The sequence below is a fragment of the Haliotis rufescens genome, unplaced genomic scaffold, assembly GCF_023055435.1.
Source record: "Haliotis rufescens isolate VD_foot unplaced genomic scaffold, xgHalRufe1.0.p SCAF_10, whole genome shotgun sequence".
Lineage (NCBI taxonomy): Eukaryota > Metazoa > Mollusca > Gastropoda > Lepetellida > Haliotidae > Haliotis > Haliotis rufescens.
In genome coordinates, this window is record NW_025963780.1 from 17,706,000 (window position 1) to 17,724,395 (window position 18,396).

At 39.4% G+C, this 18,396-nt stretch overlaps 1 protein-coding gene across 3 annotated transcripts in view; it reads right to left on the reverse strand.

Annotated features, from left to right (window-relative positions):
* The window catches only part of LOC124110717 (rap guanine nucleotide exchange factor 4-like), a 164,393-nt gene that overhangs the window by 56,045 nt on the left and 89,952 nt on the right, over nt 1-18,396 (reverse strand). For 2 of the 3 annotated variants that reach the window (XM_048387615.1, XM_048387619.1), the window contains 4 exons: nt 18,062-18,204; nt 17,637-17,725; nt 15,001-15,147; nt 11,397-11,451 (listed from right to left, as the gene is read on the reverse strand). In XM_048387615.1, the coding sequence (XP_048243572.1) occupies nt 11,397-11,451; nt 15,001-15,147; nt 17,637-17,725; nt 18,062-18,204 (434 nt within the window). Of the gene's footprint in view, nt 1-806; nt 1,015-11,396; nt 11,452-15,000; nt 15,148-17,636; nt 17,726-18,061; nt 18,205-18,396 lie in introns of those variants that run through there. The other variant, XM_048387623.1, reaches the window with a different exon arrangement.

Consider the following 18,396-nt stretch of genomic DNA (forward strand, 5'->3'; position numbering starts at 1 on the left):
ACCTGTGAAGATCCAGATTAGAAGAGGTTTCAAAAACCCATGCTTGCCGTGGGAGGTGACTATACTCGTCGACTAATGGGATCAGGGGGTCTGGTCGCTGACTTGGTTGATTCAGCATGTCAATGTATCCCAATTGCATAGATCGATGCTCATAAAGTCAATCACTGGATTGTCTGGTCCAGACTATATTACTTACAGACTGCTGTCATATAGCTGGAATATTGCTGAGTGCAGCATTAACAAACAAACGATTAAAAAGCTGCTCCTTCACTGGGTCAAATTAAGATGCAAGGGGTATCGATAGGGCAGAATTATACTCTATTGTTAAGTGAACAAGATTTACACCCATGAAACATGGAACACATGTACATCCACTTGAAGGAGTGTACATCCTTTTCATTTCCACCTTTATATGATGCACGTAAACATCTAGAGTATTGTCTTCATGATTCCTGACATTTAGAAGATATTCCAGCCATTTCTCTACCTGTCTTTCGTACCAACATTTACATTCATACTAATGTCCTCTCCCGAAACCAGCAGTCATCTCTTCATCACGGACATGTCCAGGTATGCATCTCTATAAATCACGACATCAATCACTCAACAGTGCTTTGATTCACTGTATTCTACACCAACACAGATTTATATAGACCTGACCTATTACTCCAAAACAATATCTGACAGTCGTTTAAGCTCTCAATAACTTAGCACAAGCCATGACAGAATTTCATGAACAATCAATATTTCAGCCACAGATGTCAGCTACACTCATTCCCAACTATAATTGAAACAAAAGTACGCACCTATGTACATTCCCAAATTGTGATAGGCCAGTAGTTTCACATTTTCGGCCATGTTGTTGCTTTTCAGCTGTTGTCAGTAAGTAACAGCGTTGTATATTCTGTGTTATTGACATGCATGTCATGCGTCAACATATGTGAGCCACGTCCCCCGATACACACAGCTTGTGATGAACACAGTAGAGGTATAGCTGACCCTGTAAGTGATCCCCCGAACAATAGCCTGCTACAGTCACACTCAAAGGATAATGACATTCTCGCATGTTTTATTATTATCAATGGATATAGCACGCTTTGAATTTGATACCTACTTTTGACTTCTAAAGATTTATAACGACGACAGCCAGGTAAGTTTCAAATTAAAGGTAGAAAAAAAGCATATCAAATTTCTAATCATATCAAGGGCAGTCCATTGATTAGTATGTAGTGTATACAAAACAAATACTGGGGCAGAATCGATCACAAATCTGCTAATCATGGGATTAGGAAATACTGGAGGAATACTAGTTTCTCTAATAATCTATAGTAATGTTACCATAGTAACTACAACAGCTAGTATGAAATGAGCTTAGAATGGATAGACTAATTCATGATGTTTAGATTTGCCAGCCCACTATCCTACATACAACATCATGGTAATTGTGAATAAATGGCCCTCAACATGTAACAAACGTTTTAAATGTCATGTTTCACAGATTTATTCCAGCTTTCCACATAAGGTCAGTCGAAATAAAAATATAAATAAATAGCTATGTCAATCCTATATTCATTTATGTGAAAGTCATTCTGCCATGGAGTTAAAATTGCAGCTGGCTTCTTGAATCACTGATAGTGATGTAGACATGGAATTTATATATAATATTTCATGTCGTTTTAGAGGGTCTATATTACTAGTGAGAGACATAAGTTTATGTTTAATTTCTTTCTTTCCCAGATGCTTTTCAGTAAGGGGGGGATGGACCTGTGAAACGAAAAAAAAAATGTGTGTCCTAAATTAACAACTCATATGGCGTATATTGACAATAATCTCCTGTCAAACATGTAATTGTTTAACCCACAAAATGTTGTGCTTGAAGAATGTGTTACCAAGGCAAATTAGTAATTTTGTGTAATTTGTTAGTAATTTGGTCAATAAATCACATTTGACAAATGAATAAGAAAGTTGACGATTGTTTTGTTTGTCTTCCCGCTAAGTAAGGTCACAGATGGTCCAGTTGGTAAAGGTGCTGATGCCGCTTTTAGCAATATTCCAGTAATATCATGGGAGGGGACACCACAAATGGGCTTCACACATTGTACCATGTCAGGAATCGAATCGAACCCTGGTCTTCCTCATGACGAGCAAACGCTTTAACCACTAGGCTGCCCAACCGCCTGTATGTCCACAGTTGATGTGCACAGTTGCATCTCTTAGTTGTGCCAGAACCTATGACCATGTTTTCAATTGCAAATCCTGGTTTATGTTTCTAGGTTTGTCAGCACCATAACCATGCTCAAGGGTATCACCAAAGTGGTAAATGTCTGAGACCAGTATCACTCACTCCTCCCACACTAAGCTGACACACTGCGATATATAACCGATATAACTGCTGTTCAAAGCATGGTTGAACCTGCCTTTTCCGCCATGACATAGCAGAAAGGCCCTAACTATTGTGATACTTACCATCCCCCCAGCCAAAACAGCGGATGGGAGGATTTGGGCACCCACCATACAAGCAGGTAACCAAGTATCTTTAGCTTAAGCAAATTTAATAAAGGCCTGAAGCCCCATCAGCACCATGCCTGCTGTACCAAATGTTTATTTCGAAATTACAATGCATATTGTACCCAGGGGACAATGCTGAATAATGTTACAAGTGAACATTAAAATAATTAGAATATTAAAATATGAAAAAATAAAATATGGGGTTGGGAAAGTGGGGATACTTAAGGGTGCCTAGCGATGTGACCTGATGCAAGCTTTGAAAAATTTGAAAGTGACGTCAGAGTTAGCTGAGGAAGTGATGTAATTTCTGTAGGTGAAGTGACGTTAGGAGTTATTTATGGATGCGGAAGTTGACGAGCTGTGCAGGAGATAGTGTGATTAGGAAAGGTGTAAGATGATAATGTTTGATATCGAAATTGCTACCTATAAATCAATTTGGTAAATGGCTAAATGTTATTATATATAAATTTCATGTTAACATAACTATCAGTGATTCAAGAAGAATGCTGCAGTTTCAACTCCACAGCAGTATGGCTTTCATGTGAATAAATAAATAATTGACATAGCTTTTTTTTCTTTTTTTTTATTTCAACCGACCTTGTGTGGAAAATCTGGAATAGATCCGTGACACATATGATAAAAGAGTGTGGCCTAAGAATCTCTTGGCCCGGTATTGTTTCAGTAAAAAGAGACATTCAAATTAGGTCAAACAGGAAAGGGAGGTAACCCTTTTGATTTGTCATTTCCAAAAACCTTTACCTTTTCTTCCAGTTCTAGTGTTGCTTATTACACTCCACACACTATTCCCTGAAGAAATCAGTTCTTAATCAACATATTTAAAAAATATATTTTTTTATTTTGACAAAAGTCCTTTAGGTTTAGCATTTAAACTAAGATAAAAAAAGAGAAGGACCCACTTGAATCATTCAACTGATTTTTCCATTGGAAAGGAGATGGACATTGACGTGAAGGAGATACACATCCATGTAACGGAGATTGATGTACATGTACAAAATTTTCAGCACACATGACAGAAGACTCTACAGCTCACCATGACATCAGCAGAATAACCTTTGATTACATAAGCTCCTGTGGATAATAGCTATCAAATTGCATATTGCATATAATTTGAAATCGCTAAAACTTTCTAAGTGAAGATCATTATCTTACTGGATTTGTCCTACATGTGAATACCAATACTTCATGTTAAAACATGTCAACTCTACCGGTGTAATATGGAACCTGATATATAGTAAGTAGCTGACATGCCTCCTTCATGGAATGTGAGAATGACAGTTGGGCAATCACACACAAGATGCTCAAGTTTCACTGTCTTGTTTCCCCATATCGTATGTCATATAAAACCCATGTTAACATGGAACGATGGCTTGCTAATACAATCAAGGTGTCAGTCACCAAGGGCCTGGTCAAGCCATTCGGGGATATTGTAAGTCAGGCATTCTGAAAAATTGCTCCGACTTGCTGACTTGGTTGATGCATGTCATCGTATCCTAACTGCGTGGATTGATGCTCATGATGTCAATCCCTGGACTGTCTGGACCAGACTCGATTATGTACCAAACGCCTTTGAGCGTGGCGTTAACAACAGAAAACAACAAACACCTGGTGTCATCAATTGCTTCCTGTGAACCATACTTATAATTTTCATTACTTGCTTGCCTTTAACAACCTAGCAAAGCAGTTTCCGCAGATTTTCGAGATTGATTCGTCTCTGGTGTTGATGGTTTGAGATCTCTAATTTATTTCCATCTGAACTGTTTGGTCAAAGCATGCACGCACGCACGCACGCACGCACGCACGCACGCATGCACCCACCCACCCACCCAAAAAAATTAAATAAAAGATTTAAATAAAAAAAATTGACAGGATTTCTTTGGAGACACCATTACATCCTAAAATATGTTGCATGTAATATACTGCCTGGCAAGAGCATGTATACACCCACTGTTTCATGGTTACTTGATGGTGATGTATTTGATACGGGTAGCATTCCACAATCATAGTTGTGTTTTGGACCTTCAGTGTGCAGTGCCTGGCAGTTTATTATAAAGAAACTACTGAAGAACAAATTGTTTAGATGCTGGTGCAGTGTAGTTTTTATGAGAACAAGCGTATAGTTGACAAAGTCATCTATATCCCCCGCCGATTTTAACACGTTATGGTCCCAAACCAGGTAACTGACCCAACAATTCTCTTAGCCCATGTCAAAATAGCTGCAATGGAAATTCTAAAATAAACATTTCTAAAACTCCTTAATATCAAATGGCACTAGTTCAGTATGCGCTTTATATATAGACATGCAATGTTTGGCAAGGCAATATTTAACAGTTTATTTGTTATACTCCTTAAGTAAACCAATCCTATATAAAAACTTAAATCCTAATTGTTTTCATGGAAACATAAACAATAAAAATTTCTAAAAGTACTATATATCAAAAGGCACCAGTTCAGTATGTGCCTGGTAGACATGCAAAGTTTTGTAAGAAAGTATTTAATGGTTTTTGAGTTACGCTCTGGAAACGAACACCACCCCTGTAGAACCTAAGTCCATCTTATTGCCATGGAAACGTGAAAAGTAAAAATTTCTAAAATTCCTAAATAGCAAGAGGCACCAGTCCAGTATGTGTCTGGTAAACATGCAAAGTTTTTGTTGGAAAGTATTGAATGGGTTTTGGTTTTGAGTTATGCTCCGGAAACAAACTCTACCCTATAGAACCTAAGTCCAACTTGTTGCAATGGAAACGTAAAAAATAAAGATTTATAAAATTCCTAAGTAGCAAAAGGCACCAGTTCAGTATGAGTCTGATAGACATGCAAAGTTTCGTAGAGAAATATTTAACGGTTTCTGAGTTATGCTCCGGAAACGATTTCGGGACGCACGCACACACACACACACACACGGACAGAACCCATTTCTATATCCCCCACCAACTTCGTTGGGGCGGGGGATAATTAATCATTTACATACATGTATGTACCATGGAGACAAGTAATACCACCCGGGAAACCTTACAGAGCATGCATTTAATATTCTGTGTGAGGCCACTACAGTCAGCAATATTCTAGATATATCGTAGCAGCCTGTTAATAATTAAGCCAACTCACGTGTGCCCAGAGAGAATGGGGATATATTTTAACTGTCCCATTACAAGTTCAACCACGCATTTTACACTTTGGTACAAGGAATTCCGCACACTGAAATCTAACCATCAAATTCAGCACAATTGATCGAGTAACTAGACACCACTGTTTACAGCTATAGTGCTTACTAATGCCAGAATTTAACATGAAATCCCACTTATGGTAATTCAGGTGTCAGCTGTCTATTTCATACTAAACTAATCTGTTTTCAAACAGACTTGACTGGATGTGCATAAGTAAAGGAAGGAGATAATCTATCTAAAATCAGCAAAATATATCACCATTACCCAATTAATTGGAGTTGAATGAAATAGTAAGTAAATGTGTGTGTGGCTTTCATGACGTTTGACATTCTTAGGGAAACATGAGAGCAGATACCAAAAAGAAGTCAACTGAAACAGCTTTTTAAGCAAATGATTTGTTAAAAATATTTACTGATTGGTTTAAAAATGCCCAACAGACTGGACCCAAGGCTGTGAAACTACATAAAGTACCACAAAGACAACTTTGGATCCCTGCCTAGCTATGTCACATGTATTAACATCCTTTGAGAGTGAGCAAAGAGTGAATGTTGTTTTACACCAGTCCTCAATATTCCGGCCAGATCATGATGCCTAATTAATAACCAAGTCTAGGCCAGGCAAACCAGTGGTTGACATAATGAGCATTCATCCTCATCGATGCAACATAAGTCACACACAATCAGCCAGCTCACACATTCTAACCTGATATTATTTCTCTATGCATGTAGATCTGACGACACCTCTATTGAAAATTGCATCAGATGAAGTTATTTTGTAATCAGCCAATCAGCATTTAGAAGCTAAATGGGGGTGAAGCATACAAATTATGTTGACATATAAAAAAAGTAACTAAATCATATTTTCAACAATAATAACAATTAATTGATCAACAAAACTAATGCAAAATGTTTCCCAAATTAATCCATTCATATCATATTTTTCATTGTATTCTCTTTTAAAAAAAATATATCTGTATTTGACATCGCATATGGATAAGAAATGATTGAACTATGTCTACAATAATTGCCGTTTTCGCACACAAAACTGCAAAAACTGCAAAAAAATTATTCCCATCATTATAAAGTTCTCCGCTCCTCAGTAAGTGCCCCTTGGCCAATAGTAGGGCTTATGATTGAGATTCATCGTTTGAACCAAGGTTGTTCTCTAACACTCAACCTACGACAATAAATTTAACTTGTGTAAGGTTAAAAAAAATGCCCCACTTTGTCAAGTTTTCTAAGCTACCGGGGGCTAACAGTGAATATTGTATCAAAAGATCTGTCCAGTGTGTCACAATGCGTATTTCAATGACACCATGGCTCAATGATGTTGCTACAGAAATGGAATGTAGATGTTAAATAGATGTGTTAAACACAAGTTCATCACAGAAAAAACAAACCAAAACAGCTTATGTAACCGTTTAGGCCATGAAAAGCTGAAAACATGTTTTTCATTTTAAAATATGTGAAAATGTTTTACACAGCAATAAATATTTTTAGGTATTCTGGTTTCTGTTTTAGTTCTATGGATAAAAAACTGTCAGGATTTACAAAAGAGTATTTTTCCTTGCCTCAACTATACACCGGCATGGGTTGTAATGAGATTTAGTTGTCTGCCTCTAAGTAATCAAAAATTGACTTGGTCATTTTGAAAATCCATTTCTATTTGAAACATTATTTTTGATGACAAACGTTGGTGGACATCGCAAACAATATCTCCTACTTTGACTATATCAAACCTAAATATATCACTGGGATTTATTAAAAATCAGCTTCTGTTAGAAACAACAACTTTGCTATGACCTCAGCAGGTGGGCGTCACTCACTCCATCACAAAACACATCACCTACTTTACTATCTAACCCAATATGCACTGTCATGTGTACATGAAAGCTACATTTCCTATTAGGTTACACAGGGAGATGTTGAATCACTAACCCGCCATGCTTACTGATCATCACCAGATGTTAGAGATATGTCTTCAGTTGTCTCCATCCTGATAAGTAGCCTTTTCCTGGATTATCTTACATTTACATTAACTGTCAGCCCAAAATAAACCTTTGATTAAATATTGATACGCATCCAATTCTGGAATTTTAGAAGCATAATTCATATGAAAGGTCACCTGTATTGATTTTGACTGTGTTTTCCTATTTCTGTCAGAGATGGACACTGAACCCTTCCATCCATACATACTGCAGGCACAAGTTGCTTGTAGAGTGTAAGAAGCAACAGAGGCCATATGTTCATATATGGTCTCTGGACGGAGTGTCTATTCTAGGCAGATGAGTTTGTTTAATGCCATTTAGTCAGATCCTCAGTATATTAATAAGTGTTAAATCTAATGTTGTCTCACATCGAGAGCCTGGAATATCACTGATAAAATCTCCATTACCTCAACCCATCAATTCCATTCAAGAGAAACAGAAATAGAAACAGAAGCTTAATGTCCTGGACGCTGTAAATGTACAAAACAACCTCAATCTAATCCTATGTTAAAGTATGGGAGCTACGATCATCATTGTGCTAAGATTGCTTTGTATAATGGCACCCAGAAATGCACTCTGATATTGTAGCTGTTGATCTAATTTTTGCTCGGATTGATCAGGTTATAAGTTTCTAGTTTTTCAAAATTTCTGTATCAGTGAAGTAAGTTTGATAAGGCATCATGCTGTGTTCATAGAAGTTAAAAGGTTACGAAAGTACTTTCAGGTCCACCACTGACAAACACAAAGTTTTTAGCGAAGAGGAGGTCACTTTTAGAAGGATGACAGAGTGAAAAATAAGCATTTGTCATGGAACATAAAGTCAGTGTGTCTAAGACTTGCTGCTTGGCCTACCTCACTCTTCAGGATAAGTGTAAGCCAACCATAACATGTCCATAAGTGTTAGCCAACCATAACACATCCATAAGTGTTAGCCAACCATAACATGTCCATAAGTGTTAGCCAATCATAACAGGTTCATAAGTTTTAGCCAATCATAACACGTCCATAAGTGTCAGCAATCATAACATGTCTATAAGTGTTAGCCAACCATAGCATGTTCATAAGTGTTAGCCAACCATAGCATGTCCATAAGTATTAGCCAATCAAAACAAGTCCTTAAGTGTTAGCCAATCATAACATGTCCATAAGTGTTAGCCAATCATAACATGTCTATAAGTGTTAGCCAACCATAACACGTTCATAAATATTAGCCAATTATAACAAGTCCGTAAGTGTTAGCCAATCATTACATGCTCATAAGTTTTAGCCAACCACAACACGTCCATAAGTATTAGCCAATCATAACACATCCATAAGTGTCAGCAATCATAACAAGTCCTTAAGTGTTAGCCAATCATAACATGTCCATAAGTGTTAGCCAATCATAACATCTCTATAAGTGTTAGCCAATCATAACATGTCCATAGGTGTTAGCAATCATAACATGTCCATAAGTGTTAGCCAATCATAACATGTCCATAAGTGTTAGCAATCATAACATGTCCATAAGTGTCAGCAATCATAACATGTCCATAAGTGTTAGCCAATCATAACATGTCCATAAGTGTTAGCCAATCATAACATGTCCATAGGTGTTAGCAATCATAACATGTCCATAAGTGTTAGCCAATCATAACATGTCCATAAGTGTTAGCCAATCATAACATGTTCATAATTGTCAGCAATCATAACATGTCCATAAGCGTTAGCAATCATAACATGTCCATAAGTGTTAACAATCATAACATGTCCATAAGTGTTAGCAATCATAACATGTCCATAAGTATTAGCAATCATGAAATGTCCATAATTGTTAGCAATCATAACACGTCCATATGTGTTATCCAATCGTAACACGTCCATAAGTATTAGCCAATCATATCATGTCCATAAGTGTTAGCCAACCATAACACATCCATAAGTGTAAGCCAATCATAACACGTCCATAAGTGTTAGCTAATCATAATATGTCCAAAAGTGTTAGCTAAACACCACAACATCTGTTAGTCAATGGGGACAATCAAAAAGCCTGTTTTATCAGCACCTATCTATTTCAAAGCTGTGCAACAAACTTCCACAGCAAGGCCTCATTCGTATCCTGCTTATCTGGGAGGTCAAGAAGATGTCAGCTAATAGGATGGAACGTGATTTGTATCATGTCATTTGCCAGCTGACACTCTCTGATGTAAACATCCAGTGAAAGTGGATCCCGTTGACAAATGTATACCATGGTTACAACATGAGCTGGTTATGGATTGGAGTGTTTGCCTGTTGTTTAACGCCGCACTCAGCAATATTCCACCTATATGATGGCAGTCTGTAAATAATCAAGTCTGGACCAGACAATCCAGTGATTGATATCATTAGCATTGATCTACGCAATAGGGATATGATGACATGCATCAACCAAGTCAGCGAGCCTGAACACCAGATCCCATTAGTCGCCCATTACGACAATTATAGTCACCTCTTACGACAAGCATGGGTTGCTGAAGACCTATTCTGACATGGATCTTGATGGTCTGTATTGGAGTGAGTGTGAGGGAGTTTGGTTTCATGCCAATTCATGAAATTTATTCCAGTGATATCCCGTCGAGTCAGCTTCATGTGGGAGGAAAACCGGTGAGGCAGGTCTCAGACGTTTACTACTTTGGTGAAACCCACAAGCATGGGTGTGGTGCTGACAGACCTAGAAACATAATCAGGGTGAACCTGGATTCCAACCAAGGATCATAGGTATCTGGCATACCAAAGGGATGCAACTCTGCACAGGTAAGTGCGGGGCTTGTAACCCATGCTATCTTTTTGTGATGGAATAAAAGCAACAAAACCCTTTCCATAATCAAAAGAAATCTCTGCCAAAACCAGAGTTGACTGTACAACTGACCACGCCACAAGCATGTGTCCATGAACCACCATCAACTAGTGATGACACCAGGTGTTCCTGAAAAGGTCTTTAAGAAAGAAAAGGGTCTTTTGAACAACAGTAAAAAAACTGCTTGCGAGACATAATGGATGTACTGAATAATGAGTTGTGATTAAAATATAAATGTTCCTCATTTCAGAGAAAAATAAATGGTATGTCTTTAAGGAGTAATCAGAAAATATTCTGTCTCAAATAGTGAGTGCATTTGGTTTTATGCTGCTTTATGAAACCAGAAGTTTACACATTGTACCTGTGTAGGGGAAACGAAATTGGGATGTTTTTGCAGAGTCTTAAGAAGCTTATGAATTGAGAGCCTGTTGCCATATCCATCTTCAATGTTTTTCACAAAGTATATTTATTATTATTCTTGTAATACCATCTCGACAAACTGTGAAGATGACTTGGGACAGTCCATACAAACTGCTTGGGCTCATTTATGAGTGAACATCCTGTCACACCATCTTCAGAGTTTTTCACATAGATTATTACTTATTCTAGGATGGCGTGACACTGTCTCAACAAACTGTGAAAATGATTTTGCATGATCTAAACACACTGCTATTCTATGCTTCCATGACAACTGAACCAAATTGTTCACACAATGCACACAAGAAAAATCAACCAAATATTAACTACAACAAAGACGCCATGCAATTAACAATTTTTTTAACCATTTTAATAATGATCCCATGAAGATATTGTAATGTAATGATACCCAGTGACATATACACACCTGGCCCAAGTCTGTCCTTAACCCACACGACTACAACCACTTGTACAATGAACTCACCTAGAGGCAAGGCACTTAGAGGTGTCAGTACTCCCTCCATTAACTGTTTGTTTCTCTGAAACACAAACACAAGATAGTGCAGACAAAATGACAGGCAGGTAGGAATCCTACTGATGGTGCTTGCAGGGGAGTAACATTCACACTGGCACCGTCAGGGATAGAGGTGTTTTCGCTCATCAAACCAGAACCTTGAAATATTAATCCTTCAAACAAGCAAATATTCAGTTCATCCTAGGGCAGCAAATTTCTGTGGTTACTGACCTTATCATCTGGCCCAAATAACCAAATGACTTCTTGTAATTGATTTGTACATGTTCCCCCTGGGGCAAGTTAGTGAACAGTGAGTGTATCAGTGTCCTGGACATCTACAGATCGGCTGTCATACATTCAACATGGAGGCAGAAACGCCTGCCAAGTACATGGTTGCTAGCTCAATCATCAGATGGTAAACATGTACTTCAAGGTTAAAAGTTTAAATCAAATTCACAAAAAATATACAGTAAGATTGACAGAGGCCTCCAGTATACTGTATTTAATGTAAAGCAAGAAACTGTGAAAAGGAACAAAATTGTGAACAAATGTTATTTAATGATCATCATGAAAGCATATGTATTGAGGAAGGAGCACATGTATTGAGGAAGAAGCACATGTATTGAGGAAGGAGCACATGTACAGTGGAAGAAGCACAAGTACAGTGGAAGGAGCACATGTATTGAGGAAGGAGCACATGTACAGTGGAAGAAGCACATGTACAGTGGAAGGAGCACATGTACAGTGGAAGGAGCATATGTACAGTAGAAGAGTACAGTGGAAGGAGCACATGTACAGTGGAAGGAGCACATGTACAGTAGAAGAGTACAGTGGAAGGAGCACATGTACAGTGGAAGGAGCACATGTATTGAGGAAGGAGCACATGTACAGTGGAAGAAGCACATGTACAGTGGAAGGAGCACATGTACAGTGGAAGGAGCATATGTACAGTAGAAGATTACAGTGGAAGGAGCACATGTACAGTGGAAGAAGCACATGTACAGTGGAAGGAGCACATGTACAGTAGAAGAAGCACATGTACAGTGGAAGGAGCATATGTACAGTAGAAGAGTACAGTGGAAGGAGCACATGTACAGTGGAAGGAGCACATGTATTGAGGAAGGAGCACATGTACAGTGGAAGAAGCACATGTACAGTGGAAGGAGCACATGTACAGTGGAAGGAGCATATGTACAGTAGAAGATTACAGTGGAAGGAGCACATGTACAGTGGAAGAAGCACATGTACAGTGGAAGGAGCACATGTACAGTAGAAGAAGCACATGTACAGTGGAAGAACCACATGTACAGTGGAAGAAGCACATGTATTGAGGAAGGAGCATATGTACAGTAGAAGAAGCACATGTATTGAGGAAGAAGCACATGCACTTAGGAAGGAGCACATGTAGAGTGGAAGAAGCACATGTACAGTGGAAGGAGCACATGTATTGAGGAAGGAGCACATGTTCAGCGGAAGAAGCACATGTCCAGTGGAAGAAGCACATGTACAGTGGAAGAAGCACATGTACAGTGGAATAAGCACATGTACAGTGGATGAAGCACATGTACAGTGGAAAAAGCACATGTATTAAGGAAGGAGCACATGTACAGTGGAAGAAGCACATGTACAGTGGAAGGAGCACATGTACAGTGGAAGGAGCACATGTACAGTGGAAGAAGCACATGTACAGTGGAAGAAGCACATGTACAGAGGAAGAAGCACATGTATTGAGGAAGGAGCACATGTACAGTGGAAGAAGCACATGTACAGAGGAAGAAGCACATGTATTGAGGAAGGAGCACATGTGTAGTGGAACAAGCACATGTACAGTGGAAGAAGCACATGTATTGAGGAAGGAGCACATGTACAGTGGAAGAAGCACATGTACAGTGGAAGAAGCACATGTACAGTGGAAGAAGTACATGTACAGTGGAAGGAGCACGTGTACAGTGGAAGGAGCACATGTACAGTGGAAGGAGCACGTGTACTGTGGAAGAAGCATGTGTACAGTGGAAGATCACATGTACAGTGGAAGGAGCACATGTACAGTGGAAGAAGCACATGTACAGTGGAAGGAGCATATATGTATTGAAGAAGAAGCATATGTACAGTGGAAGAAGCACATATACAGTGGAAGAAGCACATGTATTGAAGCATATACATTTTTGGTTTGGTTTTGTTTGTTGTTTAATGCCGAAATGTTCTAGCCATGTGACTGCACTCTGTAACTTGTTGTGTCAAGTTGAGATAGTACCATACAGTCCAGTGATTGATATTATGAGCATCGATCAAAGCAATTGGGATATGATGACAAGCATCAACCAAGTCACAAAGTCTGACCTTGGCTTTTACAACAAACATAAGTCACTGGACTGGGGACCGGTATGCTTATCCGCAATCCCCACGGGTCCGTATGTATAGAGCAAGTAGTACATATGTATAGAGCAAGTAGTACATATGTATAGAGCAAGTAGTACATATGTATACAGAAATGCATAGAGCAAGAGCATATGAAGAGAGAAAGAATATGATGCACATTTATAGCAAGAAGCACGGTACTAAGGGCTTGTACACATACATCTATGGGCTCAGCCTGGAGTTGTGACCTTTAGAAACATCCAAAGGCTACAGAACTCCTTCAAATAAACATCAGTGATATAACATATATTTTTTCAAGACCTCATTAGATTAAGTGAAACCATAAAGAAAGCGGTGTTGTATATGAGATATTTTTGCTGGGCTTGAAAATGTGGTGTTATGAGTAACCACTAAATATTTTGTATAGAATGTTAGCAAAACTAGACATGGCCACTTATTGAAAGATGGTGCTGGAATCTGATACTGGCTGACTTCCTAGTTTTATTGAATCAATTTTGCTGATACTGTGTCATATTTTTCAATCAAAAGTAAACATGGTCAAAATCCTGCTTCAATTTAGCAATTACTTCTCATTGGATATCTTGTAGGACAAAGGTCCATTCCACAAAGCGATTTTAGCACTAACATAACTCCCATGCTTACAATAGACTTTAAATCATCATAGCGCGGTGAAATGGGTCCCTGGGTCCACATGCACAAAGTGATCTTAGCACTAAGATAATCGTAACTTCCATGTTTTAACATTGACTTACGATCATCATTATAAGCACTGTGGTCTCTGGGTCCACATGCACAAAGTGATCTTAGTACAATGACATTTTAATAGTCTGACCATTTGAATCCTTGGGACTGAGATTTTTGGTAGGGCTAAAAAACTTCTTTTTTTTCAAAAATAAGTGATAGTGACCATGGTGACATGTTCATTTGAACTTGAGAAAATTCAAAATAGTTACACTTGTAATAACTCAAATCAGCAGCAAATTTAAATGTTGACTTATTTCTTTGTTTACAGTTAGTGCCCAGTGTTTCATTAGTATATATCACATGCAGTAGAAACTACCAATGACCACTAATGACAGCCTTGATGTATAATTTTGGGAGCAACTTGTCGGCTCAGTGTAGTGTCCAATGACAACCTTCAATATCATACTTCAAAAACATGATAATACTGATAAAAAATTGTCATACTACTTACATCCCACAGTATTTTAAAGTCCTTTTGCTCGACACGAATGAGTTCTGTGTAGTCCCGTGTAACTACTGTTGCATGATGTGGTTTGTTGGTGAGGATTGCTTCGCCAAACGATGTTCCTGCTCCCAGAATACACAGTGTCACAGCATCCTGAAATGGAGATGTTTGTGATCGTGAGTATGGTTTTATGTCACTTTTAGCAATACCACGGTGGGGGACACCAGATATTGGCTTCACACATTGTACCCTTGGGGAGAATCGAACCCGGATCTTCATCATGACAAGCGAATGCTTTAACCACTAGGCTACCCCATCGACCCTAATTAAAAACAAATATTGACATTGTCTTAGAAATTGATATGTAGCAGGGTGTTGATTCATCCCACAGATGGCACAATTGGTCTTCAGTACCCCTCCTTTCGTCACCCTGTGGGTATTCCATGGCAAAATAGGTTCGTATTACACCAAGTTGCTTGTCACTGCTTGCTTGGACAAACTCATGGCTACATAAGGTGACCATTTAACCACCAAGCATCATGATCCATAAGTATTTTAGAAGAATATTTTATATTTTTTCTTGTTCTTCATCAAAGATGGCTAACTGCTGGCCATATTGAAAGTCAAAATAGTAAAATGTTTATAGACAATGACAAATGACAGACAACTTGGACGACACAACAAATGACACTGAATTAGTTCATTGAAGTATGAATTTCCACTCCAGCCAAACATCAAACCATGCCAAATCTGTACAGGCCGCCTATGAAGTGACTGAATGCTGTTCGAGGCCACAGTTAGCAATATGACAGCTACAGAACAACAGCCCATAAATAAACAAGTCTGAGCAAGACGAAACAAAGCTTGTGGTCTGATCCAGGTAGATCCAAGTCATACAGGTATGACAACACACAACTAGCCAGTTCACATATTCTAACTACCCAATCCTCTGCCACAGGATCCCCACAGGAAGACAAACATGGAGTACAAGGCACCTATTGTTCCCAGGAATTCCCACAGGAAGACAAGCATGGAGTACCGGGGATTTATTGTTCCCAGAAATTCCCACAGGAAGACGAGCATGGAGTACTGGGGATTTATTGTTCCCAGGAATTCCCACAGGAAGACGAGCATGGAGTACTGGGGACTTATTGTTCCCAGGAATTCCCACAGGAAGACGAGCATGGAGTACAAGGCACCTATTGTTCACAGAAATTCCCACAGGAAGACGAGCATGGAGTACAAGGCACCTATTGTTCACAGAAATTCCCACAGGAAGACGAGCATGGAGTACAAGGCACCTATTGTTCACAGAAATTCCCACAGGAAGACGAGCATGGAGTACAAGGCACCTATTGTTCACAGAAATTCCCATAGGAAGACGAGCATGGAGTACAAGGCACCTATTGTTCCCAGGAATTCCCACAGGAAGACGAGCATGGAGTACAAGGCACCTATTGTTCACAGAAATTCCCACAGGAAGACGAGCATGGAGTACAAGGCACCTATTGTTCACAGAAATTCCCACAGGAAGACAAGCATGGAGTACTGGGGACTTATTGTTCCCAGGAATTCCCACAGGAAGACAAGCATTGAGTACTGGGGACTTATTGTTCACAGAAATTCCCACAGGAAGATGAGCATGGAGAACTGTGGACTTATTGTTCACAGAAATTCCCACAGGGGTGCATACATGGAGTACTGGGGACCTTTTTCGCCCTTTAATCCAAATCAGGAGACAAGCATGAGGTACTGTGGACCTATTCTGCGATCTATCCCCACAGGGGGACAAGTGTGGAGTACTGGGGACTTATTGTTCACAGAAATTCCCACAGGAAGACGAGCATGGAGTACTGGGGACTTATTGTTCCCAGGAATTCCCACAGGAAGACGAGCATGGAGTACTGGGGACTTATTGTTCCCAGGAATTCCCACAGGAAGATGAGCATGGAGAACTGTGGACTTATTGTTCACAGAAATTCCCACAGGGGTGCATACATGGAGTACTGGGGACCTTTTTCACACTTTAATCCAAATCAGGAGACAAGCATGAGGTACTGTGGACCTATTCTGTGATCTATCCCCACAGGGGGACAAGTGTGGAGTACTGGGGACCTATTGTTCACAAGAATTCCCACAGGGAGACAAGCATGCGGTACTGGAGGTCTATTGTGACCCTGATTCCCCACAGGGAGACAAGTGTAAGGTACTGGGGCCTTATTATGGCCCTGGGATCCCCACAGGAAGAAATGCATGACTAGAGTACTTGGGACCTATTCTGCCCGGAATCACCACAGTGAGACAAGCTTGGAGTATCGGGGACCTATTGTTTGCTGAAATTCCCACAAGAAGACAAGTATGACCAGGGTACATGGGACCTATTCTTCCCCGGAATCACGACTGGGAGACAAGCATGGGGTAAATAGAGAACAACTCTCTTGAGAACAAGTATTGGGTACTGGGACCTATTCTGCCCGGAATCCCCCAAGAGATTACTCAATGAAGGTTCATATACTCAATGAACTCAAATGAAAGTCAATTCTTAATTAAAACCAATACACATTGCTCTGGCACCGGTTACCGCACATTCATCAAGAACATCAATATTGAGTTTGGACTGTCACAGGATGGTTAAGTCCTACCTTCTGATTGCCAGACTCCGATACTGTGACCTCCAGGGAGCCGGACAGAACGGTGTACCAGTTGGTGCCGACATCGCCCTGACGGAACACTGCACAACACAGCAGCAACACCATCAGCAAGGTGGCACCGAACATATCAGCAGTCTCACCACTCAATAACATCATAGCAGGAAAAGTAGCATGTAAATTACAAATGTTCTCATGAGGCCCATTAAGGAGAGTCTTTGTTTGTCATGATTTTGCATCTCATAATTGTACATATTATTTCAAAATGCCTACAGACAATTATTGAGAAATACCTTGATCTATATGTGTTAGTTTCAGTGGCTGTCAAATCAGGAGTTTTAATTAGAAGAGGTTATTATGATTTGAAACCTCTGATTGACTTATTTTTAAAATTGATGGTAGAATCCCGAACAACCCACATGTGACACCCTTCTCCAGGTCCTCGTAGTAACCATAGTAACAGATCTGTTGCAACAGCAGAGGATGGAACTTCTCCAGGGCCTTGATGTCTTTAAGGCGGGAGTAGATGATGTCGAGGTCCTCCCCACTCCGATCTGCCGGCCTGCAACAGACAGATCAGGATAGACAATGTATTGAACACTCACCATGACAGATACTGTATTTAACACACACCATGACAGATACTGTATTGAACACACACCATGACAGATACTGTATTGAAAAAACAGTAATGACAGATACTGTATTGAAAACACACCAGGATAGATACTGTATTGAAAAAACACCATGACAG